The sequence below is a fragment of the Psammomys obesus genome, unplaced genomic scaffold, assembly GCF_907164565.1.
Source record: "Psammomys obesus unplaced genomic scaffold, mPsaObe1.curated_primary_1811, whole genome shotgun sequence".
Lineage (NCBI taxonomy): Eukaryota > Metazoa > Chordata > Mammalia > Rodentia > Muridae > Psammomys > Psammomys obesus.
In genome coordinates this window covers 766,492-787,420 of record NW_026596085.1, presented here as the reverse complement: position 1 = coordinate 787,420, position 20,929 = coordinate 766,492, and the positions used below count along the sequence as shown (strand labels likewise).

Genomic DNA, 20,929 nt, shown 5'->3' with positions numbered 1-20,929 from the left:
TCTGTCCATCTCCTCGGAAGAATCACCCAACCCCATCTCTGTCCATCTCCTTGGAAGAATCACCCAACCCCATCTCTGTCCATCTCCTCAGGAGAACCACAGGGTCCCCATCTCTGTCCATCTCCTCAGGAGAACCACGGGGACCCCATCTCTACCCAGCTCCACAGGAGGATAACCCCATCACCGTCCATCTACCTCCTCTGGAGAGCCACCAGGACCCCATCACTGTCCATCTTCAAGGGAGGACCACTGGGGCTCACCACAGCAGCTCAGGTGCTTCCCTGGGCAACAGGCTAGGGACCACAGGCACCTGGAAATGGGAGGCCAGCCAGGCTGTTGAGAAGAAGTTGGCGGAGAAGGGTAGTTCAGGGTGGACTTTGGTGGACGCACTTTGGTTGTTGTTTTGTTTTTTTTGAGACAGGATTTCTCTGTGTAGCCTTGACTATCCTTGACTGAATATGTAGACCAGGCTTGCCACCAGCTCACATCGATCCCCCTGCCTCTGCCCCCTGAGTGCTGGGGACACACACTCTTAAGACCAGCTTGGAGATACCTGCAGTAAGGAAAGAATGGCCCCATTGAGAAGGGTCTTTGAATGTGGACCATAACGCATTGGTTCCCAAAACCTGAACAGCACTAGAGAGGAACAAAATGTGGACACAGAAAAGATGGAGTTCCACTCGGTGAGGAAGTTTGTGGGTCAGAGGTCACCTATCAGCTGCAGAGGGACTGATGCAGACCGGCTCCGGCTCTGCCTGGGTTGGTGCTGGCTGGCTCTGTCCCGGCTTGGGTGGCAGCTTAGCTGGCTCTAAGCCTGGAAATTGTAGGGACAGAGTGCAGAAGATGCAGAACTCACATCTGGATCTGAAAGGGAGAAAGACTAGAGAGATGGGGTCCTTAGGAAGGGGTGCCATTAATAAAGTGCTAAGGACGAGTAGGGGACGAGCCTGAACTGGGCAATGGAGAGGAAGCCTTTCTAGTCAAAACGCAGTAACAAATAAGATGGACACAAAATGTGAATTTAGACACAGATTATGCAACTTGGGGCGGGAATACAGAGACAACAACTGTGGGTTCTCTAGGAGCTAGGTCTGCCAATGAAGTTACCACTGACCACTTAGAAGGGATCGCTGGAAGGTATGGATGGACACTGGGTTTGGGGAGCCATTTATTCCAGAATCCTGGAGAGCTGGTAAAACCGCCTCAGATGGAGAAAGAAGTCATAATCGGCCTCCCGTGGAAGAATGAAGAGGGAGGTCAGAGGCTGGCCACAAGTTGCCAGCTACTGTTTTCCATTTCTTTCACCCAGACAGACCTTGCCCTCCATAGCAGGCTCTGCAGTGCTTTAGGAAGCCAGGCAGGGAGACAGTTCTGGCCTCAGGTCCTTAGTGTGGACACAGATTGGCGAGCAGGTGACTGTACTGTAATTTGCTCAGTTCATTTGTAGAGACAGACAGGTGTTTTAGCAATAGGTGCTTAGGGGATGGATGCTAGCTCCGGCGATGGCCTGGGAGAGGCAGGTTAGGAAAATGGAGGGAGCTCCTATAGAAGAGCAGAGAAGTCCAGAGAATGTTGGTCTTGTTGAGGTGCCGGGAGAAGGTGGAAGCGGCAGCCAGGGCACCATCAGCAGAGTCCCCATACCTGCCTCACTCAGGACGTCCCAGAACGTCAGCAGAGTGGCCGGCTGTCACAGGGAACTCATGACTTTCTTATTCCGTGCTTGAGACAGGGCCTCCCCTGCAGCCCACGCTGGCCTGGAACTCAGGCCACCCTACTTCAGCCTCCCGGGGGATGGATTCTGGGTGTGCACTGCTATGCCTGACTAAGAAACTCCGTTTGACACCAAAATCTTGAGAACTGGAACTGATGCTACGTCACACAGTGTTAGCATAAGAAACCGTGAGAGTAAACTAAGCAAAGAAACCAGGTAAATGCTGGCTCTGGCTCAGTCGACACAGTGAGTTCTAAGCTAGACAGGGTTACATAGTGTAGACCCTCAGAGAGGGAAAGAGAGAGAAGGAGTGAGAGGGAGGGGGAAGAGAGAGAAAGAGTACGCACACATAACTAACAACAAACTGTGCCTGTTTGGGACCGGACTGTGGCCCTTGGTTTAGCTAGTTTGGGTTTCTCATCCCTCAGCCTCATAAAACCACCTAACAGTTTCATTTACCAAAAGAAATTCTTCCACATAAGAAAAACAAGTAAACTAATTCATAGATATGTTTTGATTTTTGAGCTGTTTGTTTTTTTAAGATTTGTTTTATATTTTTGCGGAAGTCTGTTTGTTTTATATAAAAGTCCATGTTTTAAATGGAAGTCTTCTGCCAGAAGAGGGTTTTGGACCCTGTGCTGCTACAGTTGCAGGTGGTTGTGGGCCGCCTTGTGGGTGGGACCTGAATTTGGGGCGCTGGAAGAGCAGTAGGCGCCCTTAACTGCGGAGCCGTCTCTCCAGCCCAGCTTTGTTTAATCTTTAAACTTTGTTGTGAATTACATCTTTTAAGCAATATAGCTTAGAGAGCAATAATCGTTATATGTTACATAAATATGTAGTTTGCCATGGTAAGGACACGAGGTGGGGCTGAATGGAGACACCACACCCACACTGGACCTGTATTTCTCTTGTCATGTGCTGTCGCCAGATGCCAGCGCTAAGGTCTAAAGCTTGTGGCCCCAGCGTGTCTACTTGGTAAACTAAGTCTGCCTCACTATCCTGAAATTCTTCCTTGCAAAGGCAAGGATCCAGCTCTACCTTTGCGGAGGGTCCTCAGGGCGGGGTGGGGGGCCTTTGGTGCCGGGGATCTGCCTCAGCCTGTCTCCCTGCCCCTCACATCTGCCCTTTAGTGATTGCTGTGAAAAGCTGCTCGTCCTCCAGAACTTTCAGTTCCCCCTTGCTCCCCCTAGGCCACTCTTGACACACTGAGCCCTGACCTGGCGTAGCACGGTTATCAGCTTCCCAGATGTGTGTGGTTTTGGAGACCGGATCTAGCTGTCTATGTTAGTCTCGCTGTAAAGTGCCGATTCACGCTTAACTCCAGCCCTGAGAGGCTGCCTTTTCCTTTTTGGTCTCTGTCTTTCTCCCAGCTATTTCTTGTCTTTATTTAGTTTCTTTCCTGCTCCCTGTCCTTCCGCCTCTGTTTCTGCTCCCTTAGTCTGCTGGCTCTGACCTAATCTGGTATCTCTAGGGCAGCCTGCCATCCAGGAGCTTGGAGTCAGCACTTTTTCTAAATACAGAGCAAGGGGAAGAACCAGGCCGTGGTTGTGGTGAAATCCATCTTAGGTCCTTCAACTCTATTTCCTGTAGGGGGCTTAATTATAAACACAAACACACAATATGATAATACATTCCATTTTATTTGCCTTTCTGTATCTGTCTCAATGGTCTCAGAATTGTTTTTCATTAACTTCCTACCTTTGCTGCTACCACTGGGCACACCAGCAGCTCTTCTCTGCCCTCCCCCGACCCAGGGCCTCACACCTGTGAGACAGGTGCCTGGCCACTGAGCGCTGACCCCAGCCCTAGTCCATCTTGGAAAGGCCAGTGGACTCAGGAAAGCGCTCAGTTGTAGGCGATGACCTGAAGGGGGAAAGATGGGAAAGATAGGTTCGCAGTCAGTGACCTTGTCCACTTCCTTTTCCCTTCCCTCGAGGCTTCTAGTTGAGCATGGCAGTGCTGGGCCGCAGAAAGCAGGCTTCACATGGCAGTGTTAGCCCCACACCCAGCGTGAGCAGGGGCAGCTCAGAAAACGGCTGTGAGCCAGGTTAGGGTGACAAGGCTCCGGAGTGTGTCTGATGGCCGGAAGGCACAATGTGGCTCCACTCTGAACAGCCACCTGACCCTTCAGCACGGCATCTCTCACAAGTGGGAATGAGGAAGAGCTGAAGGGAGAGGTGGGTGTGGGGACGGAACTCTGTGCAGCTACCCCTCCTTGGCGTGCTCCTGGGGTGGGGAGGGGAGCTCTGCCTGTCTGTAAGGTCAGGAGAGGAGCCTCTTCCGAGGGAGGGAGGGAACTAGGGAAGACAATGGCTTCCCAGCCTGGATTTTCCTGCCTAACCCAGCCAGGGCCTGGATGGGCAGAGATCAACTCCAGGACTCACATTATTCATCCAGGAGATGTATGCAGAGACTCGGGTGAAGACCGTGGGCTTCCTGGAGACGTTACAGCCCATACTGGACACGAAGCTGGTCACTCCGTGGACAGAATACTGGCCATTCACCAAGCAGTGCAGGGGCCCTCCAGAATCACCCTGCCGGGAAGAGAAACTGGATTCTACAACTGCAGCTCACATCCTTCCCACTGTGCACCTGGCACACACACAGGGGGAGAAAGAGAGAGAAGAGAGAGAAGAGAAGAGAAGAGAGAGAAGGAAAATTAGAATTTAAAGTTCTGAGCACCATTGTGGAAAGGAAAGGTCGTAGTAAGACAATATCCCCCCAAATTCCTAGTGTGTAAGAGACTGAAGCCATAATCCAAGGCAGGACATGAATGAATGCTGCCAGGGGTGTGTGTGTGTGTATGTGTGTGTGTGTGTGTGTGTGTGTGTGTGTGTGTGTGTGTGTAAAGGAAGGAGAGACTTCCATTGTGTGGATGCAAAGGAAGTGAACTCTGAACTGGATTTCACTGTGTCAGGGGTGGGGGGGTGGATGTGGGCAGGGGTGGGGAAGGGTGGGGGAGGGTGGGAGTGGGGTGAGGTGGGTGGGGGCTGCAGTTTTACATCCTTGCTGCTCTTCCTGCATGGGGGTCACAGGGCAACTTTCAGGAGTTGGCTCTCTCCTGTGCGTGTCCTGAGGACTGAACTCAGGCTGTCAGCTATGCTGAGCCAGCTTGCCAGCAGGCTAGAGTGCTTACTGGGGAGATTAGAAACGGAGCCTGTGGCTTTTGTCACTTTTCTCCTCCCTCCCCCCTTCTTTAGACAGGGCCTTGTGGGGGCTGGAGAGGTGACCCAGGAGTTAAGGCCGCCCACCTGGTAGCTTGCACCCTTAATGCTGGTTCCAGGAAATCTACGCCTTCTCTGGCCTCTGCAGGTGTGAGACACACGCACAGGACCCATACATACTTTTCCTTTAACTAATGTTGTGAGGCATGAGCCACCATGCCTGGCTTGTTTTATTTGTAATTTTTCATAACGTGTATGCACGTGGGTGCCTGCGGAGCTGTACAGGCCTGTAATCCTGCAATTTAGGGACCTGGGAGTTTGAGGCTGTTTGAGTCACATAGTGATTCCAGACCGGTTTGAGCCACACAGAGAGTTTCTAATCAAACAGCGACTAGCTGAGAGCAGTGCTCCTTGGGGAGGGAGCGGTGTGGTGGCCACCACCAGCAGCAGCTTCAGCACCAATAGAGATTAGGCTTAGAAAGAACAGGAGGCTGAGAGATAGCTCAGCCTGGGAGGTTAAAGGGTAGAGACCAGAACCTCAGAACCCAGGTTAAAAAAAATAAAAAAGCCCTGCATAGAACCACCCACTTGTAATCTCAGTGCTGGGGAGGGGCGGGGTGGAGACAGGCAGATCCTGGGTCCCAGCTTATTTTAAGAATTACAGGATAGCGAGAGAGCTCGCCTCAAAAATAAAGGTGGACGGTGCCTGGAGAGCACCACTAAAACCCAGGCCACGGTGGCCACACCTGTGATCCCAGCACTCGGGAGGCAGAGGCAGGTGGGGTTCTGTGAGTCTGAGGCCAGTCAGGGCTATGAAGTGAGTCCAGGACAGCCAGGGCTACATGTTGAGACCCTGTCTCGAAAAACCAAAAAAAAAAAAAGTTGTTCTGGCCACTATCCCCAGATACTCACACACACAAAAGATAAACACACACACACACACACACACACACACACACACACACTTGCACACACAGAAGATAAACACACAAAGAAGAACTGGGGAAAGTAACCAACAAAATTCAGCTGGAGCTGATTCTTTAAGGAGCTCATTGCAACCCCACTTACCTAGGAAAGGATAATATTTTCAGGTGAGTGTACTCAGACAAAGAAACCTGCACCGCTCCTGTCCACGCCCTAACAAATTTAGGGTGAACACAGCTTTATCCTGCGTGCATGTGTTTGTCTGCGGGTATGTCTGTGCACCGTGTTTGCACACAGAAGACGGTGTCAGACGCCCTGGAGCTGGAGTTAGGGAAGACTGAGCTGCCAGGCAAACCATCTCTCCACCAGACGCCACCAATGCTTTGAGGATATTTCAGAGCTAGGTGTAGCTGGCTGCTGAAGATCTAGAGGGTGCTGTACCGTGCAGAAGTCTGTGTGTGTGTGTTTCTCTCTTAGGGCACCATTACCATTGTGATCATCATCATCATCATCATCATTATCACCATCATCATCACCATCCTCACCACCAACATCATCACCATCCTCACCACCAACATCATCATCATCATCATCATCATTATCACCATCATCATCACCATCCTCACCACCAACATCATCATCATCATCATCATCATATTATTATTATTATTATTATTATTATTACTATTATTGTTGGTTTTTATTCTGAGACAGGGTCTTACTGTGTATCTCTGGCTGGCCTGGAATTTGTTATGTAGACCAGGCTGGCCTCGAACTGGGATGTCCACCTGCTTGTGCGTTCAAAATGCTGGGATTAAAGACACACATGGTTGTGCCCAGAGTCATAGTGTTTAAGTTTTGACAATAAAAATTGCAAAAGCGGTGGCTGCTTTGCTCCCTGTGCTTCTTTGGGTTCACAAAATCCCTTTGATCCCTTCTGGGCTGTTCTAACCAGCCTGGCAGTCTCCTGCAGCTCTGCTTCCTTTTCCACAAAGCTGGGACCCTGCAATCAAACTGCATTCCTGTGCCATTGCCAGTCAAGTAGAAAAGACAGCCTGGAACTGATCTGTTCCCTTTAAGCGGGTCTACGGGAAAGAGGGGAGCGGATGCCAGTCTGGAAGGATAATCCCTTCCCCATTCACTTTAGTTATCCTAGGCTCAGACAACCTTTGCACCTTCATTTTCCGCACTCAGGTTGACTTCCTGGTTCATGAGTAACCAGAAGCAATAAAACAGAACACCTGCCAACTTGAGGCTGACCAGCCGGCAAACCCGTCCACTTTCAGGAAACACCTCACCGCCAGTTAAAGCCAGCTCCCCCTGGGCTCTGGCTTCTAACTCTCGCTTCCTTACTGGGATCACAGGCCCTCCATTGTACCCTCTCCTCATTCTCCAGGATACCTTCTTCTCTGCCTCGGGTCATCCTCCATTTTCTCCCCATTGAAGGTCCATCTTTCTATGCCGTCTGCCTCATACCCCAGACCGTGTCTGCCCTCCCTCATCCGAGGTTCTTGGAGAGTGAGCCACGTTCCCTGACGAACGTCTTTTCTCCTTACTTGTTAGCGGTGCGCCTGCCCTCACCATCTACAGATGTTCTTGCTACGACAAACAGCTGCCAAAGCATCTGCCTACAGCTCTCATCCATCTGTTGCAGCTCCGGCTACCGAATGGCCTGCCAGTCTTCCCTAGGTTTTGAGGATCCTCGTTGCATGCTTTTCTCTTCTGTCTGCTGCTCGTTCTCAGTTCTGGGTGAGCTTTCTGTCTTCCACCCAGTCCTGAAGGGTTCGAGCATTGTGTTCTTGTAGGCCTTCCCAACGCCCCACTCCTCTCTCACTCTCCCGCAGCTTCTCCTCAGGGTGAGGGGTCACACTTATTCTTAAGGGCATCCCACCTGCCTCTCTCCCAAGCTCCATTTTATTTTATTCTGTTCTCAAGATGGGATCTCGTGTACGCCGGCCTGGCCTTCAGCTGGCTTTGTAGCCCGAGATGAGCCTCTGGCCTCTACCTCCCTAGGAGTTATAGGCACGCTCCGCTATTTCATGACGCCGATGGAACCCAGAGCTTGATACCTGTGCCCCATGCCCACCAGCTGGAATACTGTCTTTTTCATTAAAAAAAAAAATCTCCAAAGGTTATAGCCATAACCAGTAGCCCACAGGCCATACAGGTCCAGGCGGCAGGCTGGACGCGGCTGAGGAGCCTCTGCTCTCAGCTCCGTCCCAGCGGGAGGGAAAGCCCGGTCAGTGTCTGGGTGCTCTAGGCCCGATGCTTTTCTCCATGCTGCTCCCTTCTTCAGAGCAACTTTTCCTCGTTTTACTTGGTTCACCTCTCCTTACCCTTCACAGCTCCCTGGGGTTCCACTGTCTCCTCCGGGAAGGTAACCCTTTCCTGACTCTAGCAGAGCGAAGTCTTGACTGTCGGGGCACACTGCTCTTGCTAACCCTCCGTGTGTCCCCAGCACCCAGCACAGTTCCCTGCATGTGAGAGAGAACAGTGCACACGGTCGAACCGCGCCGAGACCCGTCATGTGGTTTCCTGTGGGTTCATCTTGTCCGAACAGAGAAGCCTTTGTACTGTGGGAGAGAGATGGTAAGAGTGTCTCGCATGGGTCCCGCTGTCCACACTGGTGCTCCTGCCAGCGCCAGGGTAAAGGGCAATAGTGGAAAAGCATGGAAGAGGGCTACAGGGACCGAAACTCCCCTCCACACAGTTAACTACCAGTATCCCCACAGCTTCCACGAAAAGAGCCTCTGAAGGACACAAGTAACTTTAAAGAACACACACACACACACACACGTAAACACAGGTGTGTTAGGTCACACAGAGCTTCTGAGGCAAGGCCACTGAGCGAGGCATTTCCATGTTCCTGGCACCCTGAGCGGACCCTGACCCCACTGGCACACACCCTGAGGCCGTGGGGCTCACGCCTGCGTGGGCTCACCTGGCACCCTGAGCGGACCCCGTCCCCGCCGGCACACACCATGCTCCTCTTCACCGTGGAGCCCCAGTAGGAGGAGCTGGAGCAGATGCTGTAGTCCACGCTGGGCAGGTACGCCTGCTGCAGGGTCTGGGACAGCTGCCCGTTGGCTGCGGGGACACCACACTGGAGGTCAGCGTGGGGAAGAGCCCTTCCACATCCCTCGAAACCTGCCCAAGACCTGGAGACCTAAACTTGGCCAGCTGCTCTCGGCCTGGTGTGGTCTCCTCTGCAGGCGGGACCACAGGTTGGCTGCTCCCAGGTGCTAACCCTAACTCCCAGGCCTGCCTTTGCTCGTTCCCACTCCGGATAACAGCTAGGCAATGGCAGAGTGTCCACAGCCTTCTGCTCGTCCTGCTCTTACACAGGAAGCCCCACCACACAGCAGAGCAAAGGGGCCACTGTAGAAACCCACCCCACCCCGTCATCCCTCCCACCTCCCTTCCTCGCCCTTTTTTGGGGGATGGAGCCTCATTAGCTCAGGCTAGCCACAAACTCCCAGTCCCCCTGCTTCAGGCTCTCAAGCAGCCAGTATCTTATTCCCCTTCCTTTCCTCCTCCTGCTCCTCCTCCTCTTCTTAAGACAGATTCTCACTATGTAGCCATAGCTGTCCTGGAACCTACTGTATAGCACACACTGGCCTTGAACTCACAGAGCTCCTCCTACTTCAGCCCCCTGAGAGCTGGGATCAGAGGACTAAGCCATTGTCAGCTTCCTTCTGCTTCCTAAGAGCTTACGGTGGTTGGAGAGATGGCTCCGTGATTGGGGGCCCTTCCTGCTCTTGCAGAGGACCTGAGCTCATCTCCTAGCACCCATCTGGGCAAACACTCTCCTGAACTCTACGGGCCCCATGTTTCATGCATGTGCAGACACATATCTGTACATTCAAGCATGTGCAGGCACATATCTGTACATTCAAGCATGTGCGGACACATATATGTCCATTCAAACATGTGCGGGCACATACATGTACCTATAGTTAAAAGAAATACAAATGAATCACTTGAAGAATGAGCTTGGTACAGCTTTCCTTTGTCTGGCTCTTCTGAGTCCTCACAGCCTTAGCATGTGGTGCCATTTCTGCAGCTGGTCACAGTCTGCTCCTGTAGTGGGACCACCGTGCTACCACACACACTGAGAGCTGGACTACCAGCCTGTGTCTGCCCCTGGCTTCCTCAAAAGACTGCTCACAGCAAGGCCCAGCTCCTCTCCAGAGCCCCAAACCCGCCTGTGGCTGCCAGGTTCTCAGTCTTGCCTCGGGTTGCTCCTTCCTGCCCCTGCCTGCTCACAGCCCTCCCAGCTTTCCCGACCGAGGCCATTCCCTGAGGAGGAGAGGAGGACAGGGACCTGCAACTCCACCTCCAGCCTCCAGGTCTCTGCTCAGCCTGTGGAGGTCAGCACCCGTTTCCTAAGGTGTAAAGTATCGGCCAGCACAAAATCGTCTCCCTGGTAAGGTTTCCTTTTCCTTTTTTCTTCAGCCCTAAGAGCCTGTGAACCCGTGACTCGACGGTCTCACGGCCTCTTCTTTCTAATGTGTCAGTGATGTGGTCTGCCGTTCGCCTAGGCTGTTGGTGCCTGGCTACAAACGCCTAGGCCACAGAAGAAGCTGCCCCGGACACCCAGCCACTTCACCCGAGCTCGGGTGTGCGCGTGGGTGTGTGCTGGGAGTGAGGCCCGCTTACTTCTGGTTTTCCCCCAGCCTGTGATGTAGCAGGGCGTGTTGTTGGGCAGGGTGGTCCCTTCCTGGGGCAGCACACCCAGCTGGACGTACTTATTGAGAGTGGCACTCCGGGCCAAGCGCAGCAGGGCGATGTCATAGCTGCAGGAGGAAAGGAGACGGCTCAGACCCTCCCAGGCACGCGGTCGAGCGGCAGGGCGTCAGATGCACGACAGCAGCACCTGCTGGTCGCGTGTGGGAACTGCAGGCTGGCTCCGCTCCGTCCGTGGGGTGGAGACCCGCCAGGACCGAAGGAGCGCGGGCGGCGTAGCTGCGTGGGTGACAGCGACTCTGAACTCCTCATCAGCCTCTCAAGTGCTGGGCCTGCAAGACCGCCCCACTGAGGGCTGCTCCCTAACGACCATCTTAAGGTCGCCCTTCCAAAACTTTACAACGCGCTCGAAGACATTTCCTCAGGGGCTCAGGTGTGGGGAAGGGTGGACTACCCGCCTGGGACGTTCAGGGCCTGGGCTCCTTCCCCTACGCCAGACCAAGCCAAAACCAACACGGTGTCTTTGTGCAGATGAAGTATAGATTGGGTGACAGAGAACGAGCGAGGCAGGATGGAGTTACCCAACAGCCAGCCCAAACCCGAACACCGCCCCCAGAGAAACGGGGACATCGGCAGAGAAAAGGCCCCGCGGGATGCAGACCCATCCACGAGGGACGAACCCGGAGGCCCTCCCGGCACTCTCAGGCCCTCCAGGTCCGAATCCAGCACCCGTCCTTCTGCACGGCCCGGGGCCCTCCTCAACACGGCCAGGGTTCAAACGCCGCAGAGGACGTTTCAGACAACCCTCTGGCCCGCACCGGACCCAGGGCCCGGCAGTCCACCCCGCAGCCCCGCCCACCGCAGCCCCGCCCACCGCAGCCCCGCCCACCCCGCAGCCCCGCCCACCGCAGCCCCGCCCACCCCGCAGCCCGCCCCGCCCACCGCAGCCCGTCCCGCCCCGCCTACCCCCGCAGCCCCGCCCACCCCCATCCCGCCCCGCCCCCGCCCCGCCTACCCCGCAGCCACGTTGTTCCTGTTCCAGCTCGGGTGCACCACGATCTTCTGCACGCTCAGGTACTGCTCGGTGCCGTCGTTCTGGCTCAGGTTGTGATCCCCCACCACCACTCGGAACGTCATCTGGCTGCAGAGAGACGGGAGCCTGAGGGGGGTCCTGCCCCGCGGGACGGAGGGGACTTCCGGAGGGGCGCCGGAGGCCTCGAGGGACCCCGCGGGCAGCAGCCATCAGCTGCGCATTTGCAGGGCGTCAGGCTCGCAGCGGAGGTTGACTAGACGGTGCGCGGGGCACCTGGCTTTGAGGAAAATAGAAAATGAGCTCAGCGTCTCCGCGCGCGCACACACCCACGCGCGCACACCCACGCGCGCACGCTACCTGTACCCTCTCTGTGCTGTCCCCCCCCCCCCCCCCCGGCGACACCCAGACGCAGACAGGCTCGGCGGCCCACGTCGGGGTTCTCCGGGAAGCGGCCCGCCGGCGCGGGCTGGGGGAGCCTCACCTGTCCACGCAGTGGGCGGCCGTCATCACCCAGTTGCGGCGCACGAGGGTCCCCCCGCACGTGTGGTACCATGACCCCCGGGACAGGTACTGCAGCGAGATCTAGGCGGGAGGAAGAAAGCGGGGCGGGGTCGGGTCCTGCCAAAGCTCCTGACGTCTTGCAAAACGGTCTCTTCCCGGCGGGCATGGCCCAGCTAGCCCACCTCCCCTGGCCGGCAGTGGACTGCGGATCTCTGAGTTCGAGGCCAGCCTGGTCCGCCGACCGAGTCCCAGGACAGCCAGGGCTACACAGAGAAACCCTGTCTTGAAAAACACACGAGAAATACCCTGGCCTCTCACCGCAAGGAGTACTTGGAAATGACCATGGAATATTCTTTCTTTTTAGATCAGTGTGTGTTTTCGCATGTTATACGGTAGATCTGGGCTCGCACTGCTGTGAGCTGAATTCACTGTAATTGCAGAGTCCTGTCCACAGCTGGTGCCAGCCTTACTCGTTCACATCTGCAGGGTCAGCCCGACTGCCCTGGCAAGGATGTGGTGACCTAAGCCAGAGGAGTGCCATGGCCCTGTGCGCGGCGCCTGAGTGGGACGTCCACTGCGGATCGGAGGGCAGAAGCGTGGTTAGGGAGTGTGGGGCCTCTTGGGTCCACCCGGCACATAGGCTGTGACTATGTCACACAGGCCATCCCAGGAATAACAAATGCGGTTTTCGGGGCGAGGATGTAACTCAGAGAAGGAGTGCTTGCAGGGCATGACCAAGGTCCTGGGTTCAAGTCCTCACACCACAGAAAGAAGGAACAAAGTCTGAGGCCCAGATGAAGTCATTTGCTGTGCAAACCTGACGGCCTGAGTGTGAATCCTCAAGACCTGTGTGAACAACTGGTTTGTTCTTCTCAGCACTGGGGAGGCAGAGGGGTTGGCACCAGTGTGAGGCACACAGCACAGTGGCGGGAACATGAGGCCGTGCCACAAACATGGCGGAAGGCTAGAAACCGTCCGTGCTGTGGCACTCCTGCACTCTCTCTGTGTCTCTCTCTCTCTCTCGCACATCTCGCACATGCCCACGTGTTTGAGCACATGCCCAGGAGACTGGCATATAAATTCACTCCCTCCAGTGTTTCCCACTCAGAGTCCAACCTCAGTCTGGTCCCACACACCTTTACGCTCCAGAATTGGACAGCAAGTGAGCAGCTAAAAACACATACACATGTGAATGCTTCTTTTTTTTTTGGGGGGGGGGCTGGTACACAGCATGTCTTGTTGGGGTGAGAGCCTGGGCGGGGGGAACACCCACCTGAGATGGCCAAGCGTTCCTCTGGACCTCAGTCCCTCCGACCACCCGCGCATTAGTTTCTGGAAAGTCCTGGGCGCTGTGTCCTTTGTGGGTGGAAGAAAAGTGAGTGATGACTAAGCGTAGGGTCAGCCAGGCCGGGGGTGGGGAGCGGCGGCTCTGCTGTGAAGACTGTTAGCTTGGTCTGCAGATTCACAGCTCTCCCCGACATGCCGAGGGGCCCAGCCCAGACTTGTCTGAGCCCCTCTGGCCTCCTTTGGAAACAGCTCAGGGCGCCTTCTGCTTCTTTGGGGCGTCTGAGCGCTCTGCCTTGTCATGAAGACCTATGTCAAACTGCCAGGCGAGGGTCCCGCAGGCGCCGAGGCCCCTCCCTGGCTCGAGGTCACCTCCGGTCTCCAGGAAACCCTTCCTGTCCTTTGGCAGGGTTCTCCAGGAGCCGTGGACAGCAGTGCACACCCGGTCAGGCACCTTCTGGGGGTGTCTCGAAGCCAAGAGGGTTGTGGGGAGCTCCCAAGGGCGTCTTTCTGCCCCTTGGCGCAGGAACCCGCCACCGGGCAGGTGCTGCAAGGCCCGCCGGTGCTGCTCCTGCCTGTTTTTTTCCTCCAGGAGGGTAAGGCTTTTGCTAGGCCCTGCTTCCTACCTTCCTCTGAGACAGAGAGCCAGCCCAGGCTTAGAGACTTTCTGACCCTCACTGCTCAGGTCCCCTCCCTCAGAACTCAGGCCGGGTGATCCACTTACCACACAGGACCAGGGAGGCAAGCAGCAGCAGACGCAGCATTGTGGAGGCAGAGTAGACCACTGTCCCCTTGCCATGGAGCGAAGCCTCTTTATACTCCTCTTATCAGCAGCTTTGCTGACCTTCCTCCCGCCAGCTGGGCAGGGCTGTGGGTAGAAGGCAGGGAAAAGCACAGGTGCCATGAAGTTCAAATGAAAACATCTCAAGTCAACTCATTTATCTGTTATTCAAAGACAGGACAAGGTCGGCGCTCAGCTAACCTGAGTTGACTGAGTTAGCGTCAGTTCAGAAGCATCCAACAAACCCTCAGAGGGCCGTTGGGATGGCCGGGAGGGTGGAGGCCTTTGCCACCAAGCTGACAAGCCAAGTTCAATCCCCAGAACTGACATGGTAGAAGGAGTGAATGGATTCCTGCAGACTGCCCTCTGACCTCCACACGCACATGTTCATGCACAGACATGCACGCTGTAAAAACATAGAGGTAAATACAACAATTAAAACATTAAGATGAAAGATGAGGATTGCTTTTTTTTTCAGTACCCCATGTTGTCGGAATCTCTCTCTTTACCCGCCACCATCTCACTGTCTACTGTGGCGCTATGAATGCAGAGACCTGTCCTGGGCACTCGGGACTGGGGGTTGGGTTGAAGAGGAGACACAGAAGTTCTCTGTGTCTAAAGAGGGAGATGGGGTTTGTCCACAGCACATAGATAAAAGCTCAGCCCAGGAGCAAAGCAGAGAAGATGCTGTGGAGAGAAACATCTGGAGACGCTCCATGGGAAAGGCACAGAGCTCTCAGAGCATGAGCATGTGGGCAGAAGGGAAGAGCAAACACTCAGGCCATGAGGATGGAGGGCAGAAGCCATACAAGACGAAGCCACACAAAAGAAGGCAGGGTGCCCTGAAGAGGACAGAAAAGCGTCAGCTGGGCACAAGATGTTCAGCCATCGCAGGCCTCAGAGCAGAGGCCTGTGGGAGCAGCAGCCCAGCAGAGCCTGGAAGCTGCTGAGGCTTCCCTGGGGCCCTTGTTACCTACACACCTGAGTCTGGGCTTTGGGAGGCTGGGAAAGAGGCTTTCAGCGCTCTTCAGTCTGTCCCCTGAGCCTTCAGGAGAGTTGATGCCCAGCTTGAAGACCTTCCTCTGAGGTCCACCTCCAGCATCCAGAAACAGAGTGATGAGCTGGCTGGGAAGCCTAGGCCTCTCCTTCTCCTCCTCCCTCCTTGCCTCTCTGGAGACTGGCAGTCAGTTGCTGGTCTAGGATGAGGTGTTCAAGAAGCAGCCCGAGGGCCTCTTAAGTGTACTGTCAGACACCATAGATTCCAGTGCCCTCAATGCTTATGGGCAGGACTGTCTCTGCTCTTGGTCTGACACAGAGAACCCCTGTCTGAATGCACATGAAAACCAGCCTCCTGCCAGGACTGGGGCACACACCTGCAGTTCCAGGGCATAGAAGGTAGAGGAAGGAGAATCAGGGACTTCAGGGCCAGCTCAGGCTGACACCCTTTCTCAAACAAGCCCAAACACGGAACAATCTCTAGGGTTCCACTTAAACCCTTCACAACTGGTACTTCTCTCCTAACTGGCCAAGCTCTCTCTTTTTCAAGACCAGGGTCTGGTCTTGAACTCAGATTCCTCTGCCTCAGTCTCTGGTTGCTGAGGTTGTAAGTGCTAAGAATGGCACATGGCTTCTTCAGACACTCTAATTCCCACATGACAGTGGCCTTGCTTGGCTGCAGTGCTGAGACACTGAATTGTGTTTTTTCTTCAAGTAAGCTATTTCAATCCTAAGAACACACTCTTTTTTTCTTTTCTTTTCTTTTGAGTCAGGGTTTCTCTATGTAGCCTTGGCTATTGTGGACTCGCTTTGTAGACCAGGCTGGCCTTGAACTCACAGATATCTGCCTGCCTCTGCCTCCTGAGTACTGGGATTAAAGGCATGGGCCACCATGCCCAGCAGGAGGCTGTGGTATTTAGCATAGTTTACCACAGAACTTCATGGCTGGTCATAGAACTTCCCGCCAACCTTGGAAAAACCCAGGATGATAGAGGGGAAGCTGGAATGAATTGGATCTGATGGTGAATTGGATCTGATTAAAGAAGAAAAGGAACAGCTATTAGACACTGATTTGTTGATTTATTTGTTGATTTACCTAAAGCGCTGCTTGTACTATCTATTTGCCAAGCACGACGTCTTCATTTGCTGCCTGGAACGGAATGACCCAGAGAAATAGCTGGAACAATGGGTTGCTTGCTTCCCTAACAAGCTGCTGACTCCAGGCAGACAGGCTTTGGTAAAAAATCACTTGCTTGCCTAATCCACCTTGTGGCTTTAGAATATAAAAATGAGAATGCAAGGAGCTGGAGAGCTATCTCAGCGGTTAAGAGCACTGGCTGCTCGTCCAGAGGTCCTGAGTTCAATTCCCAGCAACCACACAGCCATCACACACAGTCACACAGGTGACTCACAGCCATCTATACCCTCTTCTGGCATGCAGGGGTACATGCAGATAGAGCACTCATGTTCATAATAAAATAAATAAATACGATCTTTTTTTAAAAAGAGAATTTAAACTGAGCCCAGGATGGAAGCCTTTCAGGAGCTGTCCTGGGTTTGGACCACCTGTGGCAGCTCCTCTCTCCCACTCCCACTGGTGTCAGAGTGCTTATTCCAGAAAGATTCCTGAAGCAGTGGCAGGGCAACACTCAAGAAACAGTACAAGCCTATGACCCCAGCATGGGGCAAGGGAGATTGGATTGAGAATTGGAGGCCGGCCTGGGCTACACAGCAAGAGCCTGTCTGGAAAGAAGAGGAGAGGAATAGCTCCTGGGAGACGCTATTCTGTTTGGGGGCAGGTGTGAGTAAGCCTGTCAGCATCACAGTGGGCACCTTAGCTGGGTATAATACAGTGGGCATCTTAGCTGGGTATAATAGGATTGGGCTGAGAAGGCGATATGAGAATTCTGGAATAAATGGGAAATAACTTATATATCCAAATATCCAAATATTTGGATGTTTAATGGAGCCAACATTAGGGTCAAGAATTTGACTCCCTATAACTAACCCATTAGCACAGTACACAAAGCCTTTCTCAGCTGGAATTTAGCCCACTCTTCTACAGGGTGGATCTAGCCAGTAGGAACAGTGCTTAGGGTCCAGAATACATTTAGAGGCCTATGAAATTGTTTCAGCAAGACCTGAAGAAATGAATAGAATCTGCATGGTCATCTTTATGTCACTGCAATCTGAACATATTGTTGTCATCATTGTAGGCCAGGTTGGTCTCCAGTTCTCTGTGTAGCTGCTAATGTGAACGTCTCTTCTTGCTCCCAACTCCTGGCTGCTGGAATTACTGGCTTGTTCCACCACACATAATTTACCTGGATAAGAGGAAAAACCCTGGCACTTGAGCATACCAGGCCCATGCTACTGACTGAACTCTCCCAGCTCTTAAATTTCTTTCTTTTCTTCTTCTTCTTTTTTTTTAATACCTGTCTAAATTGTATGGGTATGAGTGTTTTGCTGCATGTGTGTCTGTGTATCACTCATGGGCCTGGTGTGTTCAGAGGCCAGAAGAGGTCATGGAATCTAGAACTGGAGTTACAGGTGGTTGTGAGTCACTGCGTGGCTGCTGGAACTTGAACTCTTCCTCTGGAAGAGCAGAAAGGAACCCTAACCACTGAGCCATCTCTCCAGCCTCCCCACCCCCATTTTTTCTCTTTTTGAGGCTTTATAGTCCTGGCTGGCCTTGAGCTTGCTGTGTAGTCCAGGCTGGCCTCACACTGATATCTGCCTGCTTCTGCCTCAGGACCCACCAATGCCACCTTCTAGCTTCCATCCCCATCACCCCATCATCCGACTGTCCCTGTTCTCCAGGCTCCTACCTTGGCCTGTGGTTTGGCTGAAGAGCTGCCTATGCGAGATCTCTGCCCGAGTCCTTCCTACCACTTCCTTTGATGGAGTTGGTGGCCACTGTCCGAGGTCTCTCCTGACTCCCTTTAACCCTTTCCTAGCACACTCCAAGGCTCACATTTAAAGAGGGAGTTCCACAGGGGAGGGGCCCCATCTTACACCTCACACCTACACGCCTTTCACGCTCAGGACGCTGGCTACAGGATGTTTGTAGATTAGTGGCAGTGGCTGTAATAGACCCATGTGGTTCCTGAGAGTTCAGTCTTTCAGCTGTGGACCAAAGCAGGGAGAGAGGACCCCAATACAAACAACCTTTATTTCCACCAGGTTTCCATATCAGTCTGCGCCTTGGCACCCCACCCAGGATCTCAGCCTGGCGAGGTTCCTTCCTTCTGGCTGGACCACGCCTGGTCTTTTCCCAGGAGAGCAGCCGTGGTCCCCTGGTGCCCTCGTGTGGCGACAGCTTGCTACTATGCTCCCCAAAGCCTTCCAGGGCGTTTCTGTTCTCCTCCAGTACTGGTGGGCTCCAGGTTGAATGTGGGGGGGTTGGCATTCTCAGTGCAGCTCCACACAGGATGCTCGTTCAGACGGGCCAGTCCTCTGCCATCTGCACACTGTGCCTGGCCCGCTCGCATGCTGATTAGCCTTATCTGGGGTCTGGGCTCAGAGCCCACAAACACCTTCCCTGGACAAAGCACCTGCCTAGTTTCTGCTGAAGAATAAATATAAAAAGCGGGCTGCCGGAGTTCAGGGCTGCGAGGCCGCGCCCTCCACATGCCCCGTGCTGGTTTCCGTGGCTTTAGAGACAAGGTCTAGCTCTGCCGCTCAGGCTGGCCTTGCACTGAAGAACCTTCCTCCCTCAGTCTCTGAGTCCCAAGACTACAAGCCTGTGCCTTCACGTCTACTTCCTGCTTTGCATTTTATCACTTTAAACATGGCTTAAAACAAAGGGGGCCTTCAGTGCGGCCTCCCATCTTGCTGGAGGCCAGCCAGCCAGAACGATCAGAGAGGGGTCAAAGAATGGCCAGGCTGGCAGCTCATTGCCTAGTGTGCTTGTGTGCGGAAGAGCCCAGGTTCAGCACCAAAGATGCAGCCTCGGCCCCAGCCTGAGCCTCTGCGTCTCCCTGCCTGCTCTCCTCTCCTGGTCTCCCTTCTTTTCAGTTTTCTGTGGTGCGAGGTGGTCGAAGGCAGGACCTTTCCCTAAACATTATCCCAGCTCAGTCTCAACCTTCTCACTGACACAACGGGCTGAGCTCCTTCCTGTCTCTTCCGAGGGTAACTGTGCAAGCAACGTGGGTAAAGGCACTCGGTGTACATCTCCACCGCTTGCCCTTAGGGCGTGTGCTAGCAAGGGAGGGTCTCTGCACTTCCATCCCTCTGCAGCACACTTTTAGGCTCTTCGGAGGCCACTGTCTCGAGGAGAGGAGAGGCCTGGTCCAACTAGCATGTGGCCCCTGGCTCTTCCTCCGGTACAGAGGAAAGAGAGTAGTGACTGCAGGAAGTGGGAGGGTCCTGCCCTGTTGGCCGCTGGGCTTAGACATCCAACTCTCAGGCCTCCAGAGGAGCTAGGAGAAGACTCCCAGATGCCTGGTGACCCCACTTCCTGGGGAGCTTGTTGGGCCTGCACCAGGAATGGTCCCAGGCCTAGACAAACAGCCAGAGCTGGAGGGGGTCCCGGGGGTTACAGGGGGCCATGGCCGGCTTTTTGTCCTGGGACGTCAGGCAGGTGCCAGACCCTGAGTTCCTGATGAGCTGGTCCTGGAAGGCAAAGGGACAACTTGAGAGCAGTGAGACAGGGGCAGCCGACGAAAGGCAAAGGGGACGCAATGCGGCACCAAGACGATGCTTTCAGCTCCCTCCATGGAGCTGCTGGACCCGGGTCTGGCCTTAGCCCGATGGTGTCCCCGAAGACTGCAAGACCATGGCTGATAGAGACACCCTTTCAGGACCTCCCTTTACTCAGGGTGGGCAGGATCAAGAATTTGGGGCCACATCTGCTGCCCCCTTTTCTGCTTCTGGTCAAACCTGGGCTCTGTCCTTTCTGGTAGCCTCATGGTTAGGCCATTCCTTTTCTGAGCAGGCAATTAAGGAGGTAGAGCTCTGACTGACTGGTGCTAATTACCACCATCTCTCCCACAGAAAGAAGTGTGCTTCAGGGAAAGACTCTGAACCTCCAGCCAATTCAGGGAGCTCTGAATTCCTGCAAACGGCCTGCCATTTGCCAGTGGTAAGACCCGGGCCAAACAAACTTACTGAATTTCACTTGAGTGCTTGGTAGAAGTGGGGATAGTGTCCTTTGGGACAAAGCCCCTGAACGCCTGGCTGGGCGTTGCCTTGTACCTGTGCACGGAGGCGGGCGAGAGCTGTGACCGAGGGACTCTCCACCGTCAGCTATTGGATTCAGCCTTAAAATGTACCATGGCAGAAGAGTCTGTGGATCATCTCGGCTCCATTTCTTTTTGTTTTGACAGGGTTTCTCTGTGTAGCCCTGGCTGTCCTGGACTTTGTAGACCAGGCTGGCCTCAAACTCGCAGAGATCCGCCTGCCTCTGCCTCCCTGAGCCCTGGGATCACAGGTGTGCGCCACCACGCTCAGCCTCCTCCTCCTTCTTCTTTTAATCAGCTAGAAGCAGGCATTATCACACCTACTGTGCATTCTGCCCTGCTCCAACCCCATGGTGCTCAGGCAGGAGATGAGGAGGAGGAGAAGAGCAGATGTGCCATTGTGCACTCAAGGCCCTGAGCCCTTGGGGCCAGTGACTCACCTGGGTCAGTTCCCATTCCTCGTCCTTGGGCACTTTGCTGTTTTTGCCAACGAACTGACAGCTCCTGAGGCCCAGCGTGTCAGCGCTGGCGTGTAGACACAGCTGCTTCCCAATGTTGTGGCGAAGATCCCTCTGGGATGTGTACTCAAAGTACTGGAAGGCAAGACAAGAAGCCCCGAGGAGCAGGCGGGGAGCTTGCGCACGGCCTCCCGAAGCCACTGCCCTACGG

General features: G+C 54.3%; 2 protein-coding genes across 4 annotated transcripts in view; both read right to left on the bottom strand.

Annotated features, from left to right (window-relative positions):
- Positions 1 to 3,332: 3,332 nt before the first annotated feature.
- Positions 3,333 to 14,090, bottom strand: Cela1 (chymotrypsin like elastase 1). Its single transcript, XM_055627214.1, has 8 exons — positions 14,028 to 14,090; positions 13,293 to 13,375; positions 12,000 to 12,100; positions 11,501 to 11,626; positions 10,459 to 10,595; positions 8,741 to 8,886; positions 4,096 to 4,245; positions 3,333 to 3,574 (listed from the first exon to the last, which is right to left on the bottom strand). The coding sequence occupies exons 1-8, from the start codon at positions 14,065 to 14,067 to the stop codon at positions 3,557 to 3,559; spliced, it is 801 nt and encodes a 266-aa protein (XP_055483189.1). The 5' UTR covers positions 14,068 to 14,090; the 3' UTR covers positions 3,333 to 3,556.
- Positions 14,091 to 18,233: 4,143 nt separating this feature from the next.
- The window catches only part of Galnt6 (polypeptide N-acetylgalactosaminyltransferase 6), a 35,300-nt gene continuing 32,604 nt past the window's right edge, over positions 18,234 to 20,929 (bottom strand). For 2 of the 3 annotated variants that reach the window (XM_055627107.1, XM_055627110.1), the window contains 2 exons: positions 20,701 to 20,853; positions 18,234 to 19,694 (listed from right to left, as the gene is read on the bottom strand). In XM_055627107.1, coding sequence (XP_055483082.1) covers positions 19,581 to 19,694; positions 20,701 to 20,853 — 267 coding nt within the window. In that variant the 3' untranslated portion in view covers positions 18,234 to 19,580. The remainder of the gene's footprint in view (positions 19,695 to 20,700; positions 20,854 to 20,929) is intronic. The other variant, XM_055627108.1, reaches the window with a different exon arrangement.

What these genes read in the sequence shown, in the direction of transcription:
- Cela1 (XM_055627214.1), bottom strand. Translation starts at nt 14,067, where the DNA reads ATGCTGCGTCTGCTGCTGCTTGCCTCCCTGGTCCTGTGTG. An exon ending in TGCCTCCCTGGTCCTGTGTG is followed by an intron (nt 13,376 to 14,027) that starts GTAAGTGGATCA and finishes CCACCCACAAAG; the next exon opens with GACACAGCGCCCAGGACTTT. An exon ending in GGAACGCTTGGCCATCTCAG is followed by an intron (nt 12,101 to 13,292) that starts GTGGGTGTTCCC and finishes CCTCCCGCCTAG; the next exon opens with ATCTCGCTGCAGTACCTGTC.